Source organism: Myxocyprinus asiaticus, chromosome 31 (assembly GCF_019703515.2).
Source record: "Myxocyprinus asiaticus isolate MX2 ecotype Aquarium Trade chromosome 31, UBuf_Myxa_2, whole genome shotgun sequence".
NCBI lineage: Eukaryota > Metazoa > Chordata > Actinopteri > Cypriniformes > Catostomidae > Myxocyprinus > Myxocyprinus asiaticus.
The window spans coordinates 25,225,404-25,248,163 of record NC_059374.1 but is presented as its reverse complement, the minus strand read 5'-3'; the positions used below and the strand labels follow the sequence as shown (position 1 = coordinate 25,248,163).

Here is a 22,760-nt window from a genome sequence, read left to right as displayed (position 1 = left end):
CATACATCTTCAAAATGTCCTCCTGACTACTTATATCAAGTTTGGTTATGTTTTGAGTTTGCGTTAAGTCAATGATCAATTGATCAAATCGCGTCCAACCGAAGGAACTGTTTCGCTAATATCTTTGGAACAATTTAACTTATTGAAATTCTTTGAACAAATTTATGTCAGTGAGGTCTGTAGATGAATTATACCAAATTCTGTGCCAAATGGACAAACGGAGTTCGAAAAAGTAGATTTAAAAAAATAAATAAATAAAAAAATAAAATGGCGGAAAAAATTCATAGACGGAAATGAAATCGTAGATAGCCATTTTGTAAGGCCTGACACTACAATCATAGGAAAAAATTATTTTGATTTTAGCCCTCGCGGTTGCGGAGATATGAGCCAAAACGTAAAAGTGCTTATTATAGCGCCACCTAGAGTCAGATGGGTGTTTGTGTATGCACCTGAGTAGCTGAGGACCATCCTACCAAGTTTGGTGTCTCTAGGACTTACAGTCTTTGCTGCCCATTCGCTTGTATGGCAGAAAAAAAAAGAAGAAGAAAATCCTAACGGATACAATAGGGTTCTAGCACCTTCGGTGCTTGGCCCCCTAATAACAGCGGAAAGCATGTAGAATGAGATTGTATTAAGAATATCTGTACATTCAAAATTGATAAGTAATGTTTTTTTACAGACATAACTCTGAAAGTTGAAAACAAATGTAATATACAATTAGTACCTCAATTAAAACTAAACTGGGATACTTTTGTCAATAAGCCATTGATTAGTTACAGTAGTTCTCAAAAGCTCAATCTAGCAACCCAAACTTTGAAAACATGACTTTCTAGGTTAACTAGAGAAAGTGCATGGCATTTTTTGTGTGCAATATGCATCAGACAGTCAGTGAATTGACGACTGTGGGTGGTATGTGCCATCTGAGGTGACATTCTACAGCAGACAGTACAAATCCCTAGTCTGATATCTCAGTCTAAGTACAGAGCACAGGTTTCTGACAGATGCTTGACAAAAGACTCTATGGAAATTAATCCCTCTGGGGATGGGCCGCTTTGATTCAGAGATTCCAGACAAGGCCCTTTGAGGGGACAATAATTGTACAGAAAGCTGAAAATACCAGTGAACCCTTCAATAAATACCCAGACACAGTCCCAAGAACTCTGAGAAGTCAAATAAATCTAGAAGTAAACAAGATATCCTAAGAAACATTTACAGCAATGGCTATAAAGCAGCTCACCTACAAATCAGTGTAACAAAAGACCCCAGCCTTACAAGAAACCAGTGAAACAAAAAAGGCAAAAGAACTTCACATAGGATCTAACAGTAGAAAACACAACACTAATAATGTCTAGATGATACAAACAAAATCATGATCAGCATAAAGCTCATTCAGACAGCAACAACTACTCCTACTTACATCAAAACATCCAGAAACAGTCTTGACTAATGTCAGAAGCTCTGTGGTAAACTGAAAACAAAGTCTTGTCAAGGGAAGCACTCTCGGCTTGTGTGCTACTCTGAAAGGGGAAGTGGATGTTGATGAAACTGTAATACTGAGGCAGATGACCACCGAGGGCCAACAGCAGCGCAAGGAGTTAAGTCTGCAGTCAGAGCCCCCTCCTCCTCCCTCCCTTGACACAAATTATAGTGAGACAGGGGCCCACTCTTCTCAGGAGAGAGGGTCGCAGGAAACTGTGGAACCAACCCTCACATACTGAGCCACTAAGCTACTAAGGATAGCATGAGTTTAAAGTAGGGCTGAAACGATCAGTCGACGTTATTGACAACGTTATCAATAAAAAAAATTGTCAACAAAAATTTTCGTTGTCGAATAGTTGTTTGATCTCGTTTAACGTAACATGAGATCAAATTAAACTTTTATGATGACCCACAAGAGCAGCACTGCAGTTCGCGTCTGACTGAGTAGAGGAAGAATTACACCGCTCACAGGTGCACTCTAAAGTTTCCAAACAGCTTCAGGTGATGTAGATCGTAAAGTATGAGGGAATTATAATGCAAAAATACCAAATAAGTAAATACAGAAGCACTCTCGTTGTGTAATATGTGGATTCTTAAGCAAAACTTGCGTGTCGAGCATCTTTAATGGAAAAACCTCAGTGTTACATCTTTAATGCAGTTATATTTAACTTATTAAAGTTCAAATAATACAGAAGCAGATCAAGTAAATAACTACAAACTCCAAAACTGGCATTTCTCTGTGCGGTCAGCGCCTCTTCTATGAGTTGCGCGAAGTGTTCCGATCTAAGGGGAGAGATTGAAACTGCACCCGTCTGAGGCACAATCTGTTGCGGGGACGCTCATCCCTCAAGCGGGTGCACTTAATGCAGCTAGATTATAACGTGATGGCTCGCAACTTATTGAATCATAATATATGTGTCACTGTGCATTTCTTATTGTGAAGAAAATTGGCAAAACACAGATTTATCTTATTTTTTTTGGAACAGATAGGTGAGAGAGGGTAGTCTTCGCCCCATTATACGCTGCAACAAAATACGTTTTTGATTTGTTTTTGTTTTGGCTTGTTTTCCAGTCTAAATATCTAAAACTCCTTTAAAACAAGATGCATTCACCTGAGAAGCAGCATAAAAAATATTTAGACTTGCTTTTAGAGAATAGATCTTGAATATAAGTAAATTTTGTCTTTACTGCACTTGCAGAAGTATAAACAAGTGAAAAAATACACTTATATACAAAATCCACTTATATTTAAGATACATTCTCTTAAAGCAAGTCTAAATATCTTATGTTGCTTCTCAAGTAAATGTATCTTGTTTTAAGGATTTTTAGACAATTTTAAAATGGAAAACAAGACAAAAACACTTGATAACAATAGCATTTTTTGCAGTGAATTTCTTTAGTGATTTAAACTGAAAAAAAAAAGTTCAATAAATGCATGATGTTTCCAAAGTCGATGAGTAATCGTGATCTCAATATTGACCAAAATAATCGTGATTATAATTTTTTGCCATAAATCGAGCAGCCCTGGAGTGTTAATAGTTGTGCTTGAGTTGAACAGTTTAATACATTCTGATGCAATGTGTTGGATGTGCGTTATGTGTTAACCTTGCAATTTAGTTTTATAATGTTGAGGGGCTTGTTCATTCTCTTCTGACTGAGTTTGCTGAATTTCAGGGGCTGCACGATGTTAGCCAATCATAACAGTGGCCGTTCACATTGAAGTTTTAAGGAGGCGCTTAGGCCAAAACCGAGCGTTTCAGATGGTGGGCCAAAAACAGGGTGGAAAACTATCATATATTCCTAAATTATGACTGGTTTGTTGCAAAAAAAACTTTTATAAACTTTTATTATCAGTGGACCTCAGGGAAGATAATAAAAATATAAAAAATAAAAAACAGCACTACATGACCCCTTTAAATACATAGTCTTGTACCTTTGTTTTATCCCCCACCCCATTTGTTTATACTTTTTTTTTTTTGTTGCTTCAAATCTAAGTTTTTTGTGATTCCTCTAAGGGCTGGTTGGTTTGGTTCATGGGTTGAAACTCTGTATTAAAGTTATTTTATTTTATTTTTTTACGCCAATAGAGGAAAAAAACAGAACCTGAAAAAAGGGGCTCTATTGAAAGGAGAGAGATCGAAAGACAGAACTAAATAAAGAGAATAAAACAGACAGTGGGGCAGGACATTGAGCCATATAAAAGAGGCTTAAATCCAGAAGAGTGAGTGGCAAAACAGAAATTAATGGACAGAGAGGGGGCAGGCGAGAGAGCAGGGCATGCAGTGGGGGAAAAATCGATAGGCCTGTGATGGAGGGCAGTGGGTAGGCGGCTTTTCCCCAGAGATGCGCTGATTGAATGTTATCTGTCAGCCAGAGGCCAAAGGATTTACTCAAGACACCAATGAAAGTCTGATGGACTCCAAGACAAACTTCACGACAAATGGACATGCACTCAGTGTGGAGAGCTCTCATTCTCAAAAGAGGGGCCGCTGCTCAAAAAAATATTTCCACTTTTGTGGGAACAAAATATAAAGTGTCCATATTTTGTTTTGTTTTTATTTTCATATTTTACATTGTAGTTAGAAATATAGTGTAATTGTTCCATCTCACAGGATGTTTGTGACAACATCTGGTCACTCTTCCTGGTTTCTTGCTGTTTAATTTCTGCACCACTAAGTGGTACCAAGCGGAATTCCAAAATAAGCATGTTTCCCCCAAACACTCCCCATCTTTTTTCGTGTTATTTGTACATATGACTTATCTTTTATTGGGTAAGGAGGACTTACCTTCCTCTTCTTGAAGGCCTGTCGTGCCAGGTAGCCCCTGCACGCAGCCTGAAACAGGGTAATGTTGCGTCTGGTCTGGATGTCTCTCTGCTCCTCCAGCTTAGCCAAAACACCTGCCCTGAAGAACACCTGCACACAGACCACTGCTATGAGATGCATTGAAATACAGCAAACTGTCTCTCAGTACACATTTCACAATGTTTGATGTGCTAAGTGACATAATGCTTTTGAGACCAGCTGGGCTGAAAATTAGAAGTATTATGCAATTGTCTTGTGTTTGAGACTGTCCTGCATGTGTACAGTAGCCTCAGAGAATATATGTAGGCTAGTGATAGACTAATATATCGGCCAGGTGAATTATTTTCTGGTTTACTCTAAAGCACTGCCTCCACTCTGTTTACTTGTATTTTTTCGCTCTGTGGTGGGGCTGTCAAACTGAGTTGGATTAACACTTCAAAATCCTCCCCCATTACACCATTTAATCAGAGAAATTTGAGGGAAGCAGACCTTCGTTTTTTCCGACTTACATTCATCAAACTATTTTGACATGGTCTAATTGCATTTGCATTCTATTAGTTTTAAAAATGGATTAATCAAGATGAAAAGAATCCTAATTAAAACCGCACTGGATCCATGGAATCCCTGAGTCTGCTAGTCTACTAGGGAAAATGCATCTATTATACATTTTCCAAATTTAATACAGTTTTTTTCCATTAGAAATTATATTATCAGCAGAACAATTTGGGTGAAGATGAATAGTAAAATTACAGCCTGATCTCATGAACATTACGTGACCATGGAAACATTTTTACAAAACGAAATTACATGCTTCATTACGTTTTGCTGCAGTGTCATTGTGAAATGTCCAGCAGGGGGTGCCAAAAGTGAGTGAAATGGTGTCATAATCAGATGTGGTTTTTAAAGTAAATATTAGATGGAGTTTTTAACAGGTAAAATGTACCTCCCTAACCTAAAACTTTAACCTAAACCATAGTGTCCAAAAATGCAAATGCCACATGAAAATCACATTTTCTGAAGCAACCACGTCATTTCTTGTCACATCTATGACACTTTCGTCTCACGTGTCAACTAGCATGCTCATCTGGGCTCAAGCCTCGGTCTTCCGAGTCCAAAGGTCAACACTATCAGGTGAGCTACCGTGCAAGTTCCAATCACACTGGAACACGTGTGTTAATGTACGTAGGTGGGTCTGTAATACAAGCGTTAAAATGTATGATTTTTCAAATGATGCATTATAGTAAAAGTGTTTTGATTTCATAAAATAGCAGTGTGTGAGTAATAGAGACAAAAATAAGTGTGGATAAAGTCATAATCATCCACTGTAGTAATGATTTGTGTGAAAGTGAATAAAACAGTTGTTGTAGCACTTCTAATGGTAATTTCATCAAGAAACTGTGGCAAAATGTAGAAAGCAGCACGTAAAAGTCAGTTTGCAAAAATGTAGGTATAGTAACGTTCATTCTATGAGACTAGGTAAAAAATTAAGATATCAACATTTCTGAGTATTCGGTAGGTCCTGCTTTTGCTTTGATGAAAGCATCCACACAAGCTGGCATGGACACCACAAGTATATGCAAAACCTGATGATTCCTGTTATCCTAGCATGATTTAAGACTGTCATCTTATGGACTTCAATGGAAGCAAGGAAACAACGTTTCTGACGTTTCATTTGTCTAAATCTTAAAAATGTATTTCAAGGTTAAAATTAGTTTTTAAATTCAAGAATTTTAACATGGATTCATTTTGAATGACATATTGTAAATAGAGAGAAAATAGCTGAGAGTCCACTGCTGCAATTAATACTCATCAGAATGAATGGCAACAAATGCCTCTTGATTGAGGCTTTATCAGGAGCTGTTCTGCAACATAATCTTCCTTTTCACATCAAAGGCAGCCAAAGCATTTCAGAGGTGTAGAGTCTTGGTTATTGTTATTACAGGAGGCAACCTCTCTGAGCTTCGAGCATCAGTTTATGAAATAATTCCATATTTATGTCAAGTTTGACAGCGTTCAGAACCTGTGGCATTGGGCTGCGAAACCTACGGTACAGCAAATAAAAATAAAAGACAATCCATTTGCCTGTATCACTACCCACAACACTTTACGACTTACATCTCTGCAAATTAGAATACCAGGGCTGAGCTACAGTACCTGGGCAGCTAACACAGACATACACCTACACATACACAGACACACAATTATCTGCTTTCAGGCAGGTGTAATATCAGAGATGGACCTCTCCACCTCAGGAGAGTGGCAAGGGAAAATGAAGTTCTGTTTGTCAATGTCAGGAAAGATGGAGATAAAAAACTGATATCACCTGAACAAAAAAAACTCATCTCTGGTTCTCTTGAGTCAAATGTAAAATTGGGTAGAGATGCTAACAGACTAACACTTACATTATCCATGCCGTAACAGAGAATGTATAAAACACTATTTTAGAGAATAACATCATTCTAAGAGAGTCCTCCATAGTCTATAAAGCTGTTCAGTCATGACGTCAATTTGTAGGCCAACCCAAAAGGCTAATTCGCCATTGGTTACGTTTTGGAATTTTAAATGGGTTTTTAGAATAGCAGTTTTTGATTTATGAGTTAAATAAAGTCTGAGGTTAACATACGTATGAAGACACTTTCCCATTTTGTTCTACAACACACAGACATACACTATATTGCCAAAAGTATTCGCTCACCCATCCAAATAATTGAATTCAGGTGTTCCAATCACTTCCATGGCCACAGATGTATAGAATGAAGCACCTAGGCATGCAGACTGCTTCTACAAACATTTGTGAAAGAATGGGCCGCTCTCAGGAGCTCAGTGAATTCCAGCGTGGTACTGTGATAGGATGCCACCTGTGCAACAAGTACAGTCGTGAAATTTCCTCGCTACTAAATATTCCACAGTCAACTGTCAGTGGTATTATAACAAAGTGGAAGCGATTGGGAATGACAGCAACTCAGCCACGAAGTGTTAGGCCACGTAAAATGACAGAGCAGGGTCAGCGGATGCTGAGGTGCATAGTGCGCAGAGGTCGCCAACTTTCTGCAGAGTCAATCGCTACAGACCTCCAAAGTTCATGTGGCCTTCAGATTAGCTCAAGAACAGTGCGTAGAGAGCTTCATGGAATGGGTTTCCATGGCCGAGCAGCTGCATCCAAGCCATACATCACCAAGTGCAATGCAAAGCGTCGGATGCAGTGGTGTAAAGCACGCCGCCACAGGACTCTAGAGCAGTGGAGACGCGTTCTCTGGAGTGACGAATCACGCTTCTCCATCTGGCAATCTGATGGACGAGTCTGGGTTTGGCGGTTGCCAGGAGAACAGTACTTGTCTGACTGCATTGTGCCGACAGTTTGGTGGAGGGGGGATTATGGTGTGGGGTTGTTTTTCAGGAGCTGGGCTTGGCCCCTTAGTTCCAGTGAAAGGAATTCTGAATGCTTCAGCATACCAAGAGATTTTGGACAATTCCATACTCCCAACTTTGTGGGAACAGTTTGGGGATGGCCCCTTCCTGTTCCAACATGACTGCGCACCAGTGCACAAAGCAAGGTCCATAAAGACATGGATGAGCGAGTTTGGTGTGGAAGAACTTGACTGGCCTGCACAGAGTCCTGACCTCAACCCGATAGAGCACCTTTGGGATGAATTAGAGCGAAGACTGCGAGCCAGGCCTTCTCGTCCAACATCAGTGTCTGACCTCACAAATGCGCTTCTGGAAGAATGGTCAAAAATTCCCATAAACACACTCCTAAACCTTGTGGAAAGCCTTCCCAGAATAGTTGAAGCTGTTATAGCTGCAAAGGGTGGGCCGACGTCACATTAAACCCTATGGATTAAGAATGGGATGTCACTTAAGTTCATATGCGTCTAAAGGCAGGTGAGCGAATACTTTTGGCAATATAGTGTACACAGTCAAACATGAAGTTTGATACCATTTAAAAAGCATATAATTGTTACTTACAAGTTGCTAATTCCAGACTAAAGAAGAATGAAAACTCACATCCTTGTGGTAACTGTAGTCCTAATTTAGCAACAAATAAAAAAACATTGCACATTTGAGGTATGACTGTTTGTAATTTGTGTGGTAAAACAAAACGGAAAATTATCTTCAAGTAATGTTAACCACAGACCTTTAACTCATAAATCAAAATATCCATTACTCTATAAAAAAAAAAAAAAAAAAAAAAAAATGTATCCTTTGGGAATTCCGGAGGGAACCCATGGCTCAAAATATGCTAATTCTCTTTCGGGTTTTAGGACTACAAACTGAACAGATCTCTTCGAACAGTGTCAGCACCATGATAATATCATTAAAAAATGTCTCTGCTGCATGTGACCACTGGGGGCACATGCAGTGCTTATTAGCCACTTAGCCACATGACAATCACCCAGCAGGCCATTGGGGTGCTTCATTGGGGCCCGTGATTGGCCAATTTTCTCTTCATGAGAGCACTAAAGGTCAGCATGGTCAACGGAGTGGAAAGGTCCATTCATGAGGGTCAAAAGGCAGCATTTGTCATGGAGACTAGTGCCCGACCGATATTATCGGCTGATATTAGCATTTCACCGATATATCGGTATCGGCGTATATTTTACCGATATGCGCCGATATGAAAACTTTTTTCAGAACATATAATGCAGAAAACAATGCTTTAAAATTGGTGTCAGTGTAGTTTGTCCAGCAGAGTGCGCTCCGACTCCATTGTTTACAGAGCTGACTCGGAGCTGACGGTGGCTCTGCAGACAGTGCGGAGTTAAGTGGTGTCTCGGTAAGTTAACTAGTTTGTGAAATACATACTGGAAACTTAATAAACAATGACCCCATCATTTTCCCTTTTCAATATAACTAATATAACATTAACTTTGTCCCTGACAACCATGTCACTCATGTCTGTTTGCTGTTAGCCAGCTATAGTTTGTCAGTGCAGTCAGTAATGTAGCAGATTGAAAGGTAAATATCAGAGCATCTTTTTGCAGCTCAGAAGACAACGGTGCGGTGGTGGATTGTGTCTGATGAGTGTTGATTTCATGCTATGTTGTTACGTAGTTTATGAGACACAATGCTGGAAAGTTAAATAAAAACATCCGCCTTTTACTCTCTGTGACAACGAGCTTATAGCTAACTAGCTAATCACGTAGCTACTTTCAACGTTTCCATCCAAAGATTTTTTAAGGCTTTATCAAAATAAAGCTGATGGAAACGCAAATTACCGTTAAAATTTCTCAAGTGTCGACATAATATTTTTCCGTTTAACTCTAGCGCATAAACTATGTCGATACTTCAAATGTCGCGAAAAACTGGTTTGGAAACACTTTTTGTCTAGAAAATTGGCATTAATGCAAAAATGTAGTGTCACATTACAGAATTTACCCCAATCGTTAGCCTGTGTTAATCATGACGACAGTATACATCCTTGAAAGCCAATTTATTGTACGTGATTATGGACTGATCTGAATGGCATAAAGATCCGATCACTGCAAACATGACACTTCCAGGAGTGCCAACACAAATATCTTATATCAAGACATGCACATTGACAAGTGCACGGAGACAAATGAATGGCCACTGTTTGCGATTAATTTAATCGTGTTAGCCATCCATTTATTTATTAAAGTTGCTTTTACACACCATTCAAAATAATAGACGGCAGTCATGGAATTAGCCCACAATACAAAAAATTTATAATTTCTATGCACAAAGATGTTTTAAATTAAAAATAAATACACAATACAAGAAGAAAAGCTTCAGTGTGCTTTTTTGGAACAATAAAATAGCCCAATTATATTAAATTATTGTTTAGCTTACTTTTGAAAAAATGCAGGCAAAATTCCCTGTATTAAATTAAATAAATTACCAAATGAAAATGCATTAAATGAAAAAAATAAATTACCAAATGAAAAAATTTATATTTTTAGACCTATATATGCCTTTTCTTTACACAAACTTAAATTAGCCATACCCTAATTATCTTAAATTAGCCGTACCCTAAAAATCTGTAGACGAATAAAGTCGGCTGAATGACATTTTCTACACTTCAAGACTATAAACTATCAGAACTATTTGTCCAATGCTGAGTTCACTTTCAGAAAATTAGCTTTTGATCATTTTAAAACTTTTAAATATTTTAAATCTAACCCTCTTTACCTCGAATCACATTTGCTGAGATTCTTCAGAAAATGTAAATTGCATTATGACGCTAAAATTAATTTTAGATGATAATCAAGTTCAGTTGGTCGTTAAAAGTTGCTGGAGAAATATGTGGGACATAATGTAATTGTGATGGCGATGCTTTAGATTAGATGATTGCTCAAAATAGCCTATTGAATATCAGGAATGTATCATATGTAAACCCTGATATTACACCGCATCCATTTTTCTTTAATAGCTGTGCACACAGCATATACACATCGATGGATGGTCCTTATACTAAGACCTAAAGTTTCCCCACTACTTGGTGCAGGTTGCCAGCTTGAACAGGGCCATGACGATTCACTTTCGGGTTGGAACCGGTGGCAACCTGCGATAGGCGCAACATCAGGACCAATAATACAGTCCTATCAGAAGGGCAACTCCTCCCTTTTGATTGCAATTCCTCGTCTTCTGATTGCATTCATTTGTGAAATTAAAATGACAGTTAGCTGGTTAATTTCAATGAATCGTCTCAATACTCTCCCCATTTTACCAAAACTATGGAGGAAAAAGATTAGGGACATCTGGGAGGCGAATTAACGATAAACACACATTTCCGAATGGAAACGGCTTAAGGGCAGATTTATTTTGCGATAAACCAAAACGTATGCGACAAAGTGTTTTTATAAGCATGACGTCATCACGCACACCATTTTTATCGATAAAAGTCCATTTGAATGGAAACAGGCAGAAGACGCCAAATTTCGCAAAAACGTTTTACGCATTTTCACTTTGTCGATAACAAAATAGCGCGAAAAGTGGACGGAAACTAGGCTATTGCTGTCAGCTGAGTGGAAGCTAATAAGTAAACATGTATTCACCAAACTGTTTTGTTCAGGATTCACAGTTTGGTACCCCCTTCAACCGAACAATGCCAGTCGTTGCATTTATAAAATGTAATATATAAAAGTCTGGTTTTCCACCGTTGAAAGTTTCCCCTGAACTTGTATAGCAGAATATGGTGTAACACCGCTGCTTATCTGTTTATCTTGACTTGGCAGTATTAATATAGTCAGCATTTGACTGATACTAAACAGTAATACTGATGTTTATTTAGCTATTAATTTTATTTTTATTTATTCTTTACTTTAATGGTCAGCATTTGACTGATACTAAACAGTACTGATGTTTATTTAGCTATTAATTATATTTTTATTTATTCTTTATTTTCTCAGTGTTCATTTCTAGAATTTGTTGACAATGTATAATAATAATGTCAAATATTCTTTGATAAAAAATATTTAAGAAATCAGCCTTCTGAGTACCTTTGCATAGTCATATCGGTGCAAAATAGGTGAAAAATCCACATAGAAAAGGTCTGTTTTCATTCCAGCTCAAAAATTAAATATATCGGCTACCATATCGATAATCGGTGAATTTTCCCTCTCTAAAATCGGTATCGGTCTCAAAAATCCCATATCGGCCGGGCTCTAATGGCGACCCAGACAATGACAAAGAAAAGGGGAAAAAATGGTAATGGAGAGGAGCAACGAAAGGAACTTGTGTGAAAGTCTGTGGAAGAGCATGTGATTTAGATGGATGAATTGTACTAAGGTGACAACAGCACAATGACTGTTTTCAGTGGATGTATGAAGTCAGATCCCCACAAGTTCACACAGGTATCCAAGCAGAGTAACCACACGTGTAGTTTATAACATTAACTATGGACATGTTCCACTAACGTCTGACAACCAGAAAGTGTTCAAATACATTTTGTCTTAATTTTGAAGAATACAGAACAATTATTGCTTTACAATTTGAAACCTAAAATGTTTTACTTGAAAGTGTGTTTTTACTAAATGTCTTTTAATAAATGCCACCTGGTTTTATATTTTGTTTTATAAGACATTGAATACATATTTAAAAGGAATATTCTGGGTTCAATACAAGTTAAGCTCAATCAACAGCATTTGTGGCATAATGTTATCACAAAAATAATTTTTGCTTGTTTTTAAAGAAAAGGAGGGACAAGTCGAAAATATTTTTTGGTGGTAATCAATATTGTGACACAAATGCTGTCAATTGAGCTTAACTTGTATTGAACCCAGAATATTCCTTTAAGAGGTACATATTTTTATTTCTGGGTCCACTGCACATCCAACCAAACAGTGGAGTGTAACACAGCTATTCTATTTACTATATAGAACTGATGTATTACCACATTTTTACATATACCTCTTCCTAAATCTCCATAAAACACTATCATTCCAAAATTATGGCCGTCAGCTAATCATTTGTGTATATTCTGGAAGCAGTCTTCCCCTTTGCTATTCATCTAATCAGCTATTTTTCAGAATGTCATTATTTTGGCTCTCCCAATAGGCTTTGTCTGAAAGCACAATATCTTACTGTGCTGATTGGTGTTTGTTGTGAGTTATCGCCGTGTGCCAAGCCAGAGTACACCAAACAAAGGAAGACTGTACCAGCCAGAATCAATCTCTCCTTTGCAGAAGATGCACAAAAAGTAGCAGCATGAATTCTGCTTTAATCATACGTAGTATGGGGGAGACCCAAAGTGCAATGGCGCAACCTTGCAGCCTGGCACAAAGTCATGCCTGCTTATTCTGAAGAGAATACGCAGAATAATTGTCTTTCTCACTCCGACATGCCCGCCAATAAGGTCTACCAATAGTGGCAGTCACGTCCCATCTGCAGCTTAACATTCTGGGTAAAGCGTCTGCCCAGAGCAGAGCGCGCATCACAACGACAGAGAAGAGGACGAGTCCTTTTGGCCAAAGCCCACCCTGTCACACTTTCATCCAGATGTGAGCACAGCGGCAGAGCGGATTAAAGTCTGTCTGTGTCTGAGAGGTGTAGAAGCAGCAAACGTTTCGGCAATCTAAATGGAAATCATGCCATCTGTTTGGAACTGATCCTCATGACTCAGGCCGAATCTGTATGCCACAAACTGATTCGATGCACTGATCCATAACTTAGAGGGACTGAAAATATGTGAATTATTTCTTTTAGATGACTTTAGAATGATGAAATATTTGATGGCAGAATCAGAGGGCCCAAGTAAATGACTCAAGTAAGGCCTAATGAGCATTTTCTTGGTCTAAAATAACTTGCAACATTATACATTTTAAAGTTTTATGGTTTACGGTTTGTCATTTAAGTGTGTCATTTCTGTGCCTCTATTGACACCAAACAGAACTGCAAGAATAATGACTGTTCAAAAAGTTTCCCCGAACACTCCCACTATCTTCTAATGGTTGGACAAAAAGTTAATTCTGCCCTAAACTCACACCATTGGTTGAGCTAATGTTGCCGTGTCGGGCTGGTCGGGATGCTACAAATAAAGAAAGAGCAATGTTTTCATAGCACCACAGAGCCACAGTGTTTACACAGTGTTTTGGGGAAAATCAAACTACCAATGGATTACCTAAAGTCTTCTCTGCATATTAAGCTGGGATATGAGACTAAAGTACTTTAACACCGAGGAAATTTCGCACTACCTCTTTAAGAGTTACATGGTGTAATGTGAGGTATTACTTACTCTGCTCAGGCCCATGTGATAGCTGCTTTTTTCCAGCTCAAGAGACTCCAGAAGCTCTTCGACAGCCTGAAACAAACAGTCAGACACGTACATACACACACAGCCAGACACGTACATACACACACACCCCCGTTAAGACAGACATGAAGACCTAGTATGCTATCCACTACAGTGAACAAAGAAACACCCTAGAATGGCTCCCTGAGGGCAGTATGCTGACAGGGGGTCTCTCTTTCTCTCCAAAAGCAAACCTGCCTAGGGAAAACTGGGTTACAAACAGTCTTAATGCCTGACCCCTCTACTCCATTCACCTAACCGTGCTTCCTTCCTGACAGGATGGCAGGAAAATAACAACATCAACAAATCTCAGTAGACTGATGACTAATGGCTAGAGTTTGAGATAAAAGTAAAGAGAGGCACTGAGTGCTCTCTGTAGGGGCACAGGGTCGGCTGGTGAACAGGTTCAGCGGAGAGAGACGAGCAAAAGGCCACGTCTCAGACTGAGCAGCGACAGATAGATCATAAGTCTAAGGGGGAATCCGCTGATGTTTGGTTACCAAAGCGAGACCTTGGAAAAACAGCTAAAGCAACATGTAAACAAAGAAAGGTTTCCTTAAATATTCACATTTCGTTCAGCTATTAACGTCTCTTTCTGAATACTGTAAAACTATTACCTATAGCATACATAGATTATAGACAGTATACATAGTGCCAGTCAGAAGTATGGACACACCAACTCATTCTTCATTACAATTTTCCACATTTATGATAATAGTAGAGTCATCAAAACTATGAAATAACACAAACATAAGTATGGAATTTACAATTTGTAGTGAAAAAAAAAAAAGTTTAAACAAATCAAAATTCAAAACTTTCTTATATTTTAGATTTTTTGAAGTAGCCACCCTTTGCCAATTAAAGCTTTGCACACTTTGGGCATTCTTTCAAACAACTGCAAGAGTTATCCACTTGGAATGCTTTCTAAACAGTATTGTAGGAGGTCCCATGCTGTATAGTCTGGGCAATTGTTGACTCAGTTACACTTCCTCATGCTTGACGCATGCGCAGAACGCTGTACACACGTCTCTGCATGTGCACGCACTCTGCGCGTGATTGATGTTTAAGGAAGTGTAACTGAACTTCAAATCAAGACTGCAAAGGAGACTGCAAATGTCAATTTATAGTGAAAAAGCAGTTTCTCACCCAAAAACCGATCGTATTACTTCAGAAGACATGGATTAAACCACTTTAGTTGTATGGATTACCTTTATGCTGCTTTAACATCTTTTTTGGAGCTTGAAAATGTTGGACCGCATTGACTTGCATTGTATAGACAAAAACACCACATATCTCCATCAAATTAACTTTATTTGTGTTCTGCAGAAGCAAGAAGTTCATACGGGTTTGAGACAGCATACGGGTGAGAAAATGATTAGAGAATGATAATTTTTGGAGAATGATAACTATTCCTTTAAGTATAATGCTTTAAATCAAATAGTTTTTAGTATAATAAGAAACATACAGTCAGGTGTGTCTAAACTTTTGACTGGCACTGTATATATGGTCATATTAAGTCATTATTACATTAAGACATTTGGGGTTTTCTTCATAATGAAACAGTCTTTGTAGACACAATAACAGAAGCGAGGTCTTTGATAGGGCAGGATTCCGCTGATAGACTCGTCACTCTGAACCCTAATTTAAGCCTTTATTGCCCTGTCACTAGAGCAGTGCTGAGATTAAGGGGAAAAAGATGCATAGTACAGCCCATTAATCAACAGTACAGCTCTCTGACCTCAGCACTGTCATAATCAATTACATGGAAGAACAGCTCGTGAAGGAGGAGCCAAGCGAAGCTCCAAGAGAAACAACACACTCACAAACACATACATAACATGACACTCACCCTTCTCTCATCAGTTACGATGTAGTTCCGCCCATGTTTCTTTGTCAGGTGGGGGGTCAGCACATCAAAGCGACGACGGAACTCAGAAAAGACCAAATTATCAGGATAACCTTGAGGAAAGGGAGAGCAAAACAATATGAGATTTACAAGAGAGGGACATATGGTTAACTGAGAGTTTCTAGGAAGCTACAGGGTACAGGTTCAGATCACAATGACGAGGGCATTGGTCAGTCACTTATCTTAAGAAGAGTCAGGGCTTTGGACTGAAATTTGCCAGATTTTGCAAAGACATTTTCCTGCAATGTTTTCCAAAATAAGCCCATGAACATCTCTAAAACAATTACGTCAAGTGCACTATGGCACTTTGTGTCCAAATAAGCCCTAAAAAACCTCAAAAGGTCAACAAACCCTGGGAGAAAAACAAGATATTTCGAAAGTTTAAACGTGCACGGGAAAGGTGAACTTTCAAATCTCTTCATAGATTTTTATATATTCCCCTAAAAATAAAGGTCACAGATCGATAGAGAGGGTCATTCACTCTCATTCAAGCTTGTGTATTCTCTGTCTCTTACCTTGGCGGTAGATTCGAAGAGCGTCGAGCAGTTTGGAACCACGGAGCTGTGCTCGGAGCAAGCACACGTCCAGCTGCATGAGGCCTGTATCACAGCTCTCTCCATGGGTCTCTGTTTTCACCTTCACATCCCCAGTCAGAACCTCTGCCTTAGGCACCAGGCAATGCACAAAGTGCACCCTGGAACGCCTCACTGTGTCTAATAGTGCGTCCTTCAAGACAACAACAAAACACACCCACAAAGTTTAGAAAGGATGGTAGGGGTGGGCAATATGACCAAAATCTTACATCACGATATGAGTACTTTTATATCACAATAACAATGTACATCATGATATAGTAAAACACATTTTTTTATAAATTAAAATTGGTTAATATATTAAATAGCCATATCGTACTGCCTTTTTTTGGGATAATCCAGTCAGTAACTTAAATACTTCCTCTTATATAATTTTCTCTTTATTTGGAACTTGACAACAGTCCAAGTAAAAAAAAATAAACACCCTGTCCATGTTTCTTACATTCCTCACTCTCATGTAAAGCCCCACCCACTGGTAGATAAGCCCACATTGCACACATGGATGTACACATATCGCGATATACACGATATAGCAAAATCTCTATCGACTGATGCTTTACATAATCGCCAAAATAAATATCGTCATATCACCCAGCCATAAAGGATGGCGTTGTTTGGATTAAGAGAGCTAAGATTTTCCAATATAAAGCCTTGTACTGACCACTTGCAGTTTAATCTGGATGCAGAGAGACTTCTTTTTGACAGCAGCCATGCCAGTGGTGAAGGTCTTCCTCATGCTTGTGGCCCTGCGTAAGGCCAGCTGCGAGCCGCCCTCAAGCCCAGCAATAGATCCTGACAAAACTGTGGCCCCTCCTGAACGCCCCATAAACAAGCCACTGATATTCTTCCTATAGAGAGATGGGCCAGGATATACAAGTACATTATGAAATACTTTTGGAAAGTTCACATGTACTGCAGTGTGACATGCTATACTCCATCTAAATCTATTTTAAACCGCATTTTGCTAATTCTTTTAGAATAAATATGCATGGAGCTTTAATTACATCATATTAATTGAGAGATTACAGGAAATATTTGAACAGTTAAAAATGTATTAGTCACACGCAGGGCTAGTGAAGTGAAGGTAAAAAGGTCATTTATAATAGTGAATAAGAGAAATGGCAACCAGTTACAGGACCTATGGCAGATATTAGCTATTAATTTCATTGAGAGTCTTACTTCTGGGAGTCCTGCAATAGAATGGCCGCATTCTGGGAGGCGGGGTTTTGTTTGGCATGGCTCAGCCAGCCCCGAGCATCATACTCCACCCAGTCAGTGCCATGGCTGTGGCCCAACAGGAAGTGATGCGTCTTCTCACTCTTCAGTAGCAGGGCAGGACCTGAGGGATGCATTGAATGCATAAGGTTGCATGAAATTTACATGCATAAATGTGTACTTGTTATGGTGTGTGGGGATGTGTAGGAGATGTAGCGAGTTATGACCTTTGCTTTCTCCTTCCGCAGGGCTGTAATAACTGAACAGTCTCTCCAGCAGAGTTTCCTCTGATCCCCCAGGCTGTAATGCTTCCTCCTCCATCAACCACAGCAGCCCCCTTGCCTCATCTGTCCTAGCCAGGGTTCGTACCTGAACCACACAGATATAAAAACACATGCATGAACATATTGTTACACCCTAACCAAAGAACGGGGGTCATAAACATGGAAGCTAGAAGTCACAAATTAGTGATCCCGGACGAGCCCCCAATTTATGTTACAACTCTGATCTTGAATCAGGGTGTTATATAAGCAGATGTTTCATGATTAATCCATGGAGTAAAGAAACTGTTTCAACCTTATATAGTGAGATGCCCTTTCACAAAACAAATTGGCTATGCAACACAAGCCACTATAAGGCACGCTAACATATTTCAATTGCACACTGATCAATACTGTGAATTTTTTAATTTACTTTTCATTTCAGATTTTGATTATGACCTCAAACACAACATTTTTCATTACATGAAAGCAATTATTATCCTTTATAGAATAAGACAGAGAAAACAAAAACGAAAGGTAAAAAAGATGAGCTATTAGTCTTGGGTTCCTCATTAAAGAGCCAGTATTAAGTAAGAGCTCCTAGGCAGTCAGGCAGGCATTTTTAAACCTTACACTCTGCCTGTCTACTTAAGCAATTAATACCAGTAATGGCTTCTCCCTTGTTTTGCATCACCACACTGACACTTTGCAGAATGCTGCTGAATAACTGTGAATGAGACCAGTGCGGTAAAAGAACTTGCAGCAATTATGGAGGCTTATGAATATGCTCACAGATATGTATTTGAACATTACATTTTACATTGATCAGACTGTCTTCAATTTGCTTTAGTATGGTTTCCATCAGAGGCCAATTATCTCTACAGGGTTGTTTTAGGTTTGTGCACTTTCAATGACTTAATAAGCACTTAAGTGCTCATTTGACAAATTGGAAAGACTTTAAAGATTACAAGAACGTACAGGCAGTTGTGTTTGAATTTCTGCTACAAGTCACAAAACTGTAACTGGTGACACGGACCATTGGGGGCACTCATAAAACTCCCTAGAGAAGCTGTTTTGGCAACTGTTCCGGCATTGCGGGTTTTTGTTCATTTGCACAGAGCAAACTTTCCTGTATTTTGTGCTTGCACTGACACACATCCTGGACAGTCCCATTAAGACAAAAGTGACATAATGATATGATGTCTAATGTACGCACCGAAACCAGGTTTTTTTGTGTGTGTGTTATCCTCTCGTAAACAACTGCATCATGTAGGGTGGTTAATTTCGTCATCTGCATGGATGGCGAGTAGCCACCTGGTCTTGGTATCACTTCAGTTTGCAGCCATTGCAATTAACTTTTTTGCATTTTTATCTGTATACGAACTTTCTCTTTCTTTTTAAATAGTTAGCTCTCCCGGTCAAATAGTTACATGATAACTATCACTATGACACACACCCTTCTCTGTCTTTGTTCACACAGACATGTCCCAGCACACTGATCATGGGGATCAGATTTTCTGATACACAATATTCATATTACTGATGTGATTATAGAGCATCTTTCTCACACATTTTGCAAAAGAAACAATGTCATCCAAAGTGCTTCTCTTTTATTAACTAAAATGCTGAACGCTGCCTCAATATCTACTCAATATCCACCCACACACATACAAGAAAAGGCCTCACAGGTCTCATTAACATCTCACAAAGCCACGTTCTTGGCATGTTGCTTCTGCAACAACTGGCTATATAGGACAATGTAATAACTTGCAACACAAAAACTTTGAGGCCAAATGACAAACTATAGGACAAAAACGTCATCGACTAGAACTTTCAAGCAGTCATACTGTGAATTTTTCCCAATATAATGGCAGACAAGGAAAAACATCAGTGATTCAAGTCACTGCTTAAATTGAAAAGCACACATTCTCCAGACAAGGTCCCTTTTGGGACAGGCTGGGAGGCTCTACAGAAAACTGAGGAGGTAAGAGGAGTTGGGTAGAAGGCAAGAGGTTGTGGGTAGGAAGAGAGGGAGGTGGGAAGGAAAGAGTTGCTTACCCATGCTTGAGTTGAGGCTTGGTCTATAGCTGCTACAGACAGTGATGTACTGGAATCTATGTCATCTAATGCAAGCTCTATGTTCTCCTAAACAGGAATAAAGGGGTATTAGTCAGCTACGATTGTGATCTGATTTTATGTTAAAGATTTTATTCTATGATATTACAGCCATGTGACCAAAATATGTCCAAGAAAGAGGCTTAGAATCAAAATCGGTCAAAAACTAACAATGAAAATTGAGGCTTTTCTTCTTTTATAATCATTTAAAGTCCTGATTAAATTAAATCTATGACTGTCTCATGTACCGAGCATGAATATTAATTCTGATAAAAAGGCAAGCAAATTTGATTGACAGCTCAGACAAACATGTTAACACTGCATAATAAACCATTTACAAATAGGTTGTAATGAAATCAACATTGATCAGCAAATCACAATGATTAAGCTAATAATTTAAAGAGGAATAATTTGACACTGGTTGATGGGTGTAATGGAACCGTTATTTGTCATTGATTTAGGATTGCAGCACCTCTTTATAGCGCTCCAGCTCCTGTACAAATGTGCGCTCATGGAAAAGCGTTTGGAGCCGCTCTTGGGCGTAGTTGTGGCACAGTTCCTCAAAGGTGGCGCCACGGTCCCGCTTGGCTAACTTTGGGTTCTGGAATCCCGGTGTGTCCACAATAAGCAGAGAACACAGGGAATGCTGACTCGACTTCAGAGCTCTAAATCAGCACAAACCACAGATAAATATTTAATGTTGCTTACTTTTTGCAAACACTACTGCTTTTTGCCTTTCTTTCACAAATAAACCTGGGATGTAGACAATTGACTTAAGAGTCCATAAGGTGTCCAAACACTTTGATTTATGATTTAGTACATTAACGAAAAGTGAATGAATGTCCTGATCATGGCAGGAAATAGGACTTGCCGGTTAACAAGTGAGATGACCAGAGTAAAGATCTCAGAGTAGAGCCCAGCAGCCATGGCCTCCAAACACTCCAGAGCTGTGATCTTTGGAGCTGCAGGAAAAAACAATAGCAAATCTTAATAATGTCAAAGTTAGCACATTTATGTGTTAGGGTTCTTACATTGTGAAAAGTTTTTACCCGAGTTGTCTCCTGTCCCAACATCATCTGGTCCCTGGCGAAATGAGGTTGACCTCTGCAAGGTTCCTTTGGACTGGTGTTTGAAGATAGAAGAGGAGAGCTCTTCTAGGGTGCAGCCCAAGAGGTAAGCTGCTTTTTGGGCCCATTCGTGACGTGCAAATTGCTTTCGTCCAGCTGTAAGATGCACCAGGACAGCATAAGCACCAGGACATGTGAAACTGCATTGATAGCTGTAGGGCTCTAATGGCATAATCTGAGGGCAGTCTTACACAATTCTGCTGTTTATGTTTTTTCTGCCTCTCTAAAATCTTAGCAAAGGGTCATTTTCACCAATCACTAAAACATAGTCTGGAAGGGTAACAGACTTTTTAAGAGATCTACAGCAGTGATTTTCAAAGGCACAGTTTACGGTAATATTAAAATATTTAAACACTATGTTTAAGGACTTTTTTTTGTGTACTTTTGTACAATAAATAGTTTTGGCACTGTGCTGGGTTGCCACTTGATGTCCAGTGTAAAATCTGGGTCCTCAAGCAACCCCTGTTGAGAACCACTGCTTCAAAAACACAGTTTTTAAACTCAGTTTCAGAACTTTCAAATGTGATTTAATGATGGCTGAGAGTTTTTTTGTTCAGACATTACAGAAAGCGTATTAGCCTTAAAAATCTTCTGAAGGATTGTCAGATATTTGCAGCAGATACTGCTCTGACTGACCTTAGAGCAAACCATCAGAGTCCTACATACACAAGCAGAGTGATACACAAGCTGCAGTTAAGTCACTGCAACCAGAGAAGGTTGCAGAGTGGGAAAATAATGCAGGTCTCTGGTGGAATAGATGAGTGCCGAAAATAAACAAGAACTGAGAGTAAACAGGCTTTTATTTGTGTTTGCGTCTTAACAACAGAAAAGCACTGCAAAAATGAAAAGTCTACAGCATGGAGAGACCAGAAAGTCTGAGCTTTAAAAGAAAACAAAGTTACGATACTCACTAACCCCCCCCCCCCCACCTGCACATATTAACGGCAATTTTTTATCTAAGCTTTAAGACTGTCTAAGATGTGGTTATAAACCACTGAAAGAAAAGAAGCCCAACAGAGAAATGAAAGAAGAAAGAAAACAGACAATAAGAATGCAAATGTAAATGTCTGGCAATGATGATAACAGAATAATACCACAGACACACAAATGAGGTGTTTGCTTGTTGTGCTGATATATAATATTTATGCTCTTTACCTTCATCAGCCTCTGCTTTGTAATGGAGCAGCATGCAACATGCAAGTAGAGAAGAAAAGGTTAGAACATGAGGGAAATTCTTCTGTATTGTACAAACAGGGAACTAAGAAAGTTAGCATACACATTTAAATACTAACTCTTGCATTCACATACAATTATGATTGGCTCATCCATGCATCTTCTCATTTACATTAGTCACATATTTTTAATTTAACTAGTTGTCAATTAGTAGTCAACCAATATGAGTTTTTGCAATGGTCAATGCCTATTAAAGATGACATCAAGAGAGCAGGGTGGTCAATAGCATATATAATGTCATTTATTAGGGCTGTTAATAGATTAAAATAATTAAATT

General features: G+C 38.8%; 1 protein-coding gene across 12 annotated transcripts in view; it reads right to left on the bottom strand.

The window, feature by feature from the left end:
- The window catches only part of myo18ab (myosin XVIIIA b), a 172,996-nt gene that overhangs the window by 59,943 nt on the left and 90,293 nt on the right, over nucleotides 1-22,760 (bottom strand). For 6 of the 12 annotated variants that reach the window (XM_051665907.1, XM_051665908.1, XM_051665912.1 and 3 more), the window contains 12 exons: nucleotides 22,406-22,420; nucleotides 21,173-21,346; nucleotides 20,995-21,085; nucleotides 20,596-20,788; nucleotides 20,067-20,153; nucleotides 17,976-18,117; nucleotides 17,713-17,872; nucleotides 17,195-17,381; nucleotides 16,456-16,666; nucleotides 15,884-15,993; nucleotides 13,978-14,043; nucleotides 4,266-4,394 (listed from right to left, as the gene is read on the bottom strand). In XM_051665907.1, coding sequence (XP_051521867.1) covers nucleotides 4,266-4,394; nucleotides 13,978-14,043; nucleotides 15,884-15,993; nucleotides 16,456-16,666; nucleotides 17,195-17,381; nucleotides 17,713-17,872; nucleotides 17,976-18,117; nucleotides 20,067-20,153; nucleotides 20,596-20,788; nucleotides 20,995-21,085; nucleotides 21,173-21,346; nucleotides 22,406-22,420 — 1,565 coding nt within the window. The remainder of the gene's footprint in view (nucleotides 1-4,265; nucleotides 4,395-13,977; nucleotides 14,044-15,883; nucleotides 15,994-16,455; nucleotides 16,667-17,194; nucleotides 17,382-17,712; nucleotides 17,873-17,975; nucleotides 18,118-20,066; nucleotides 20,154-20,595; nucleotides 20,789-20,994; nucleotides 21,086-21,172; nucleotides 21,347-22,405; nucleotides 22,421-22,760) is intronic. The other 6 variants (XM_051665909.1, XM_051665910.1, XM_051665915.1 and 3 more) reach the window with 2 other exon arrangements.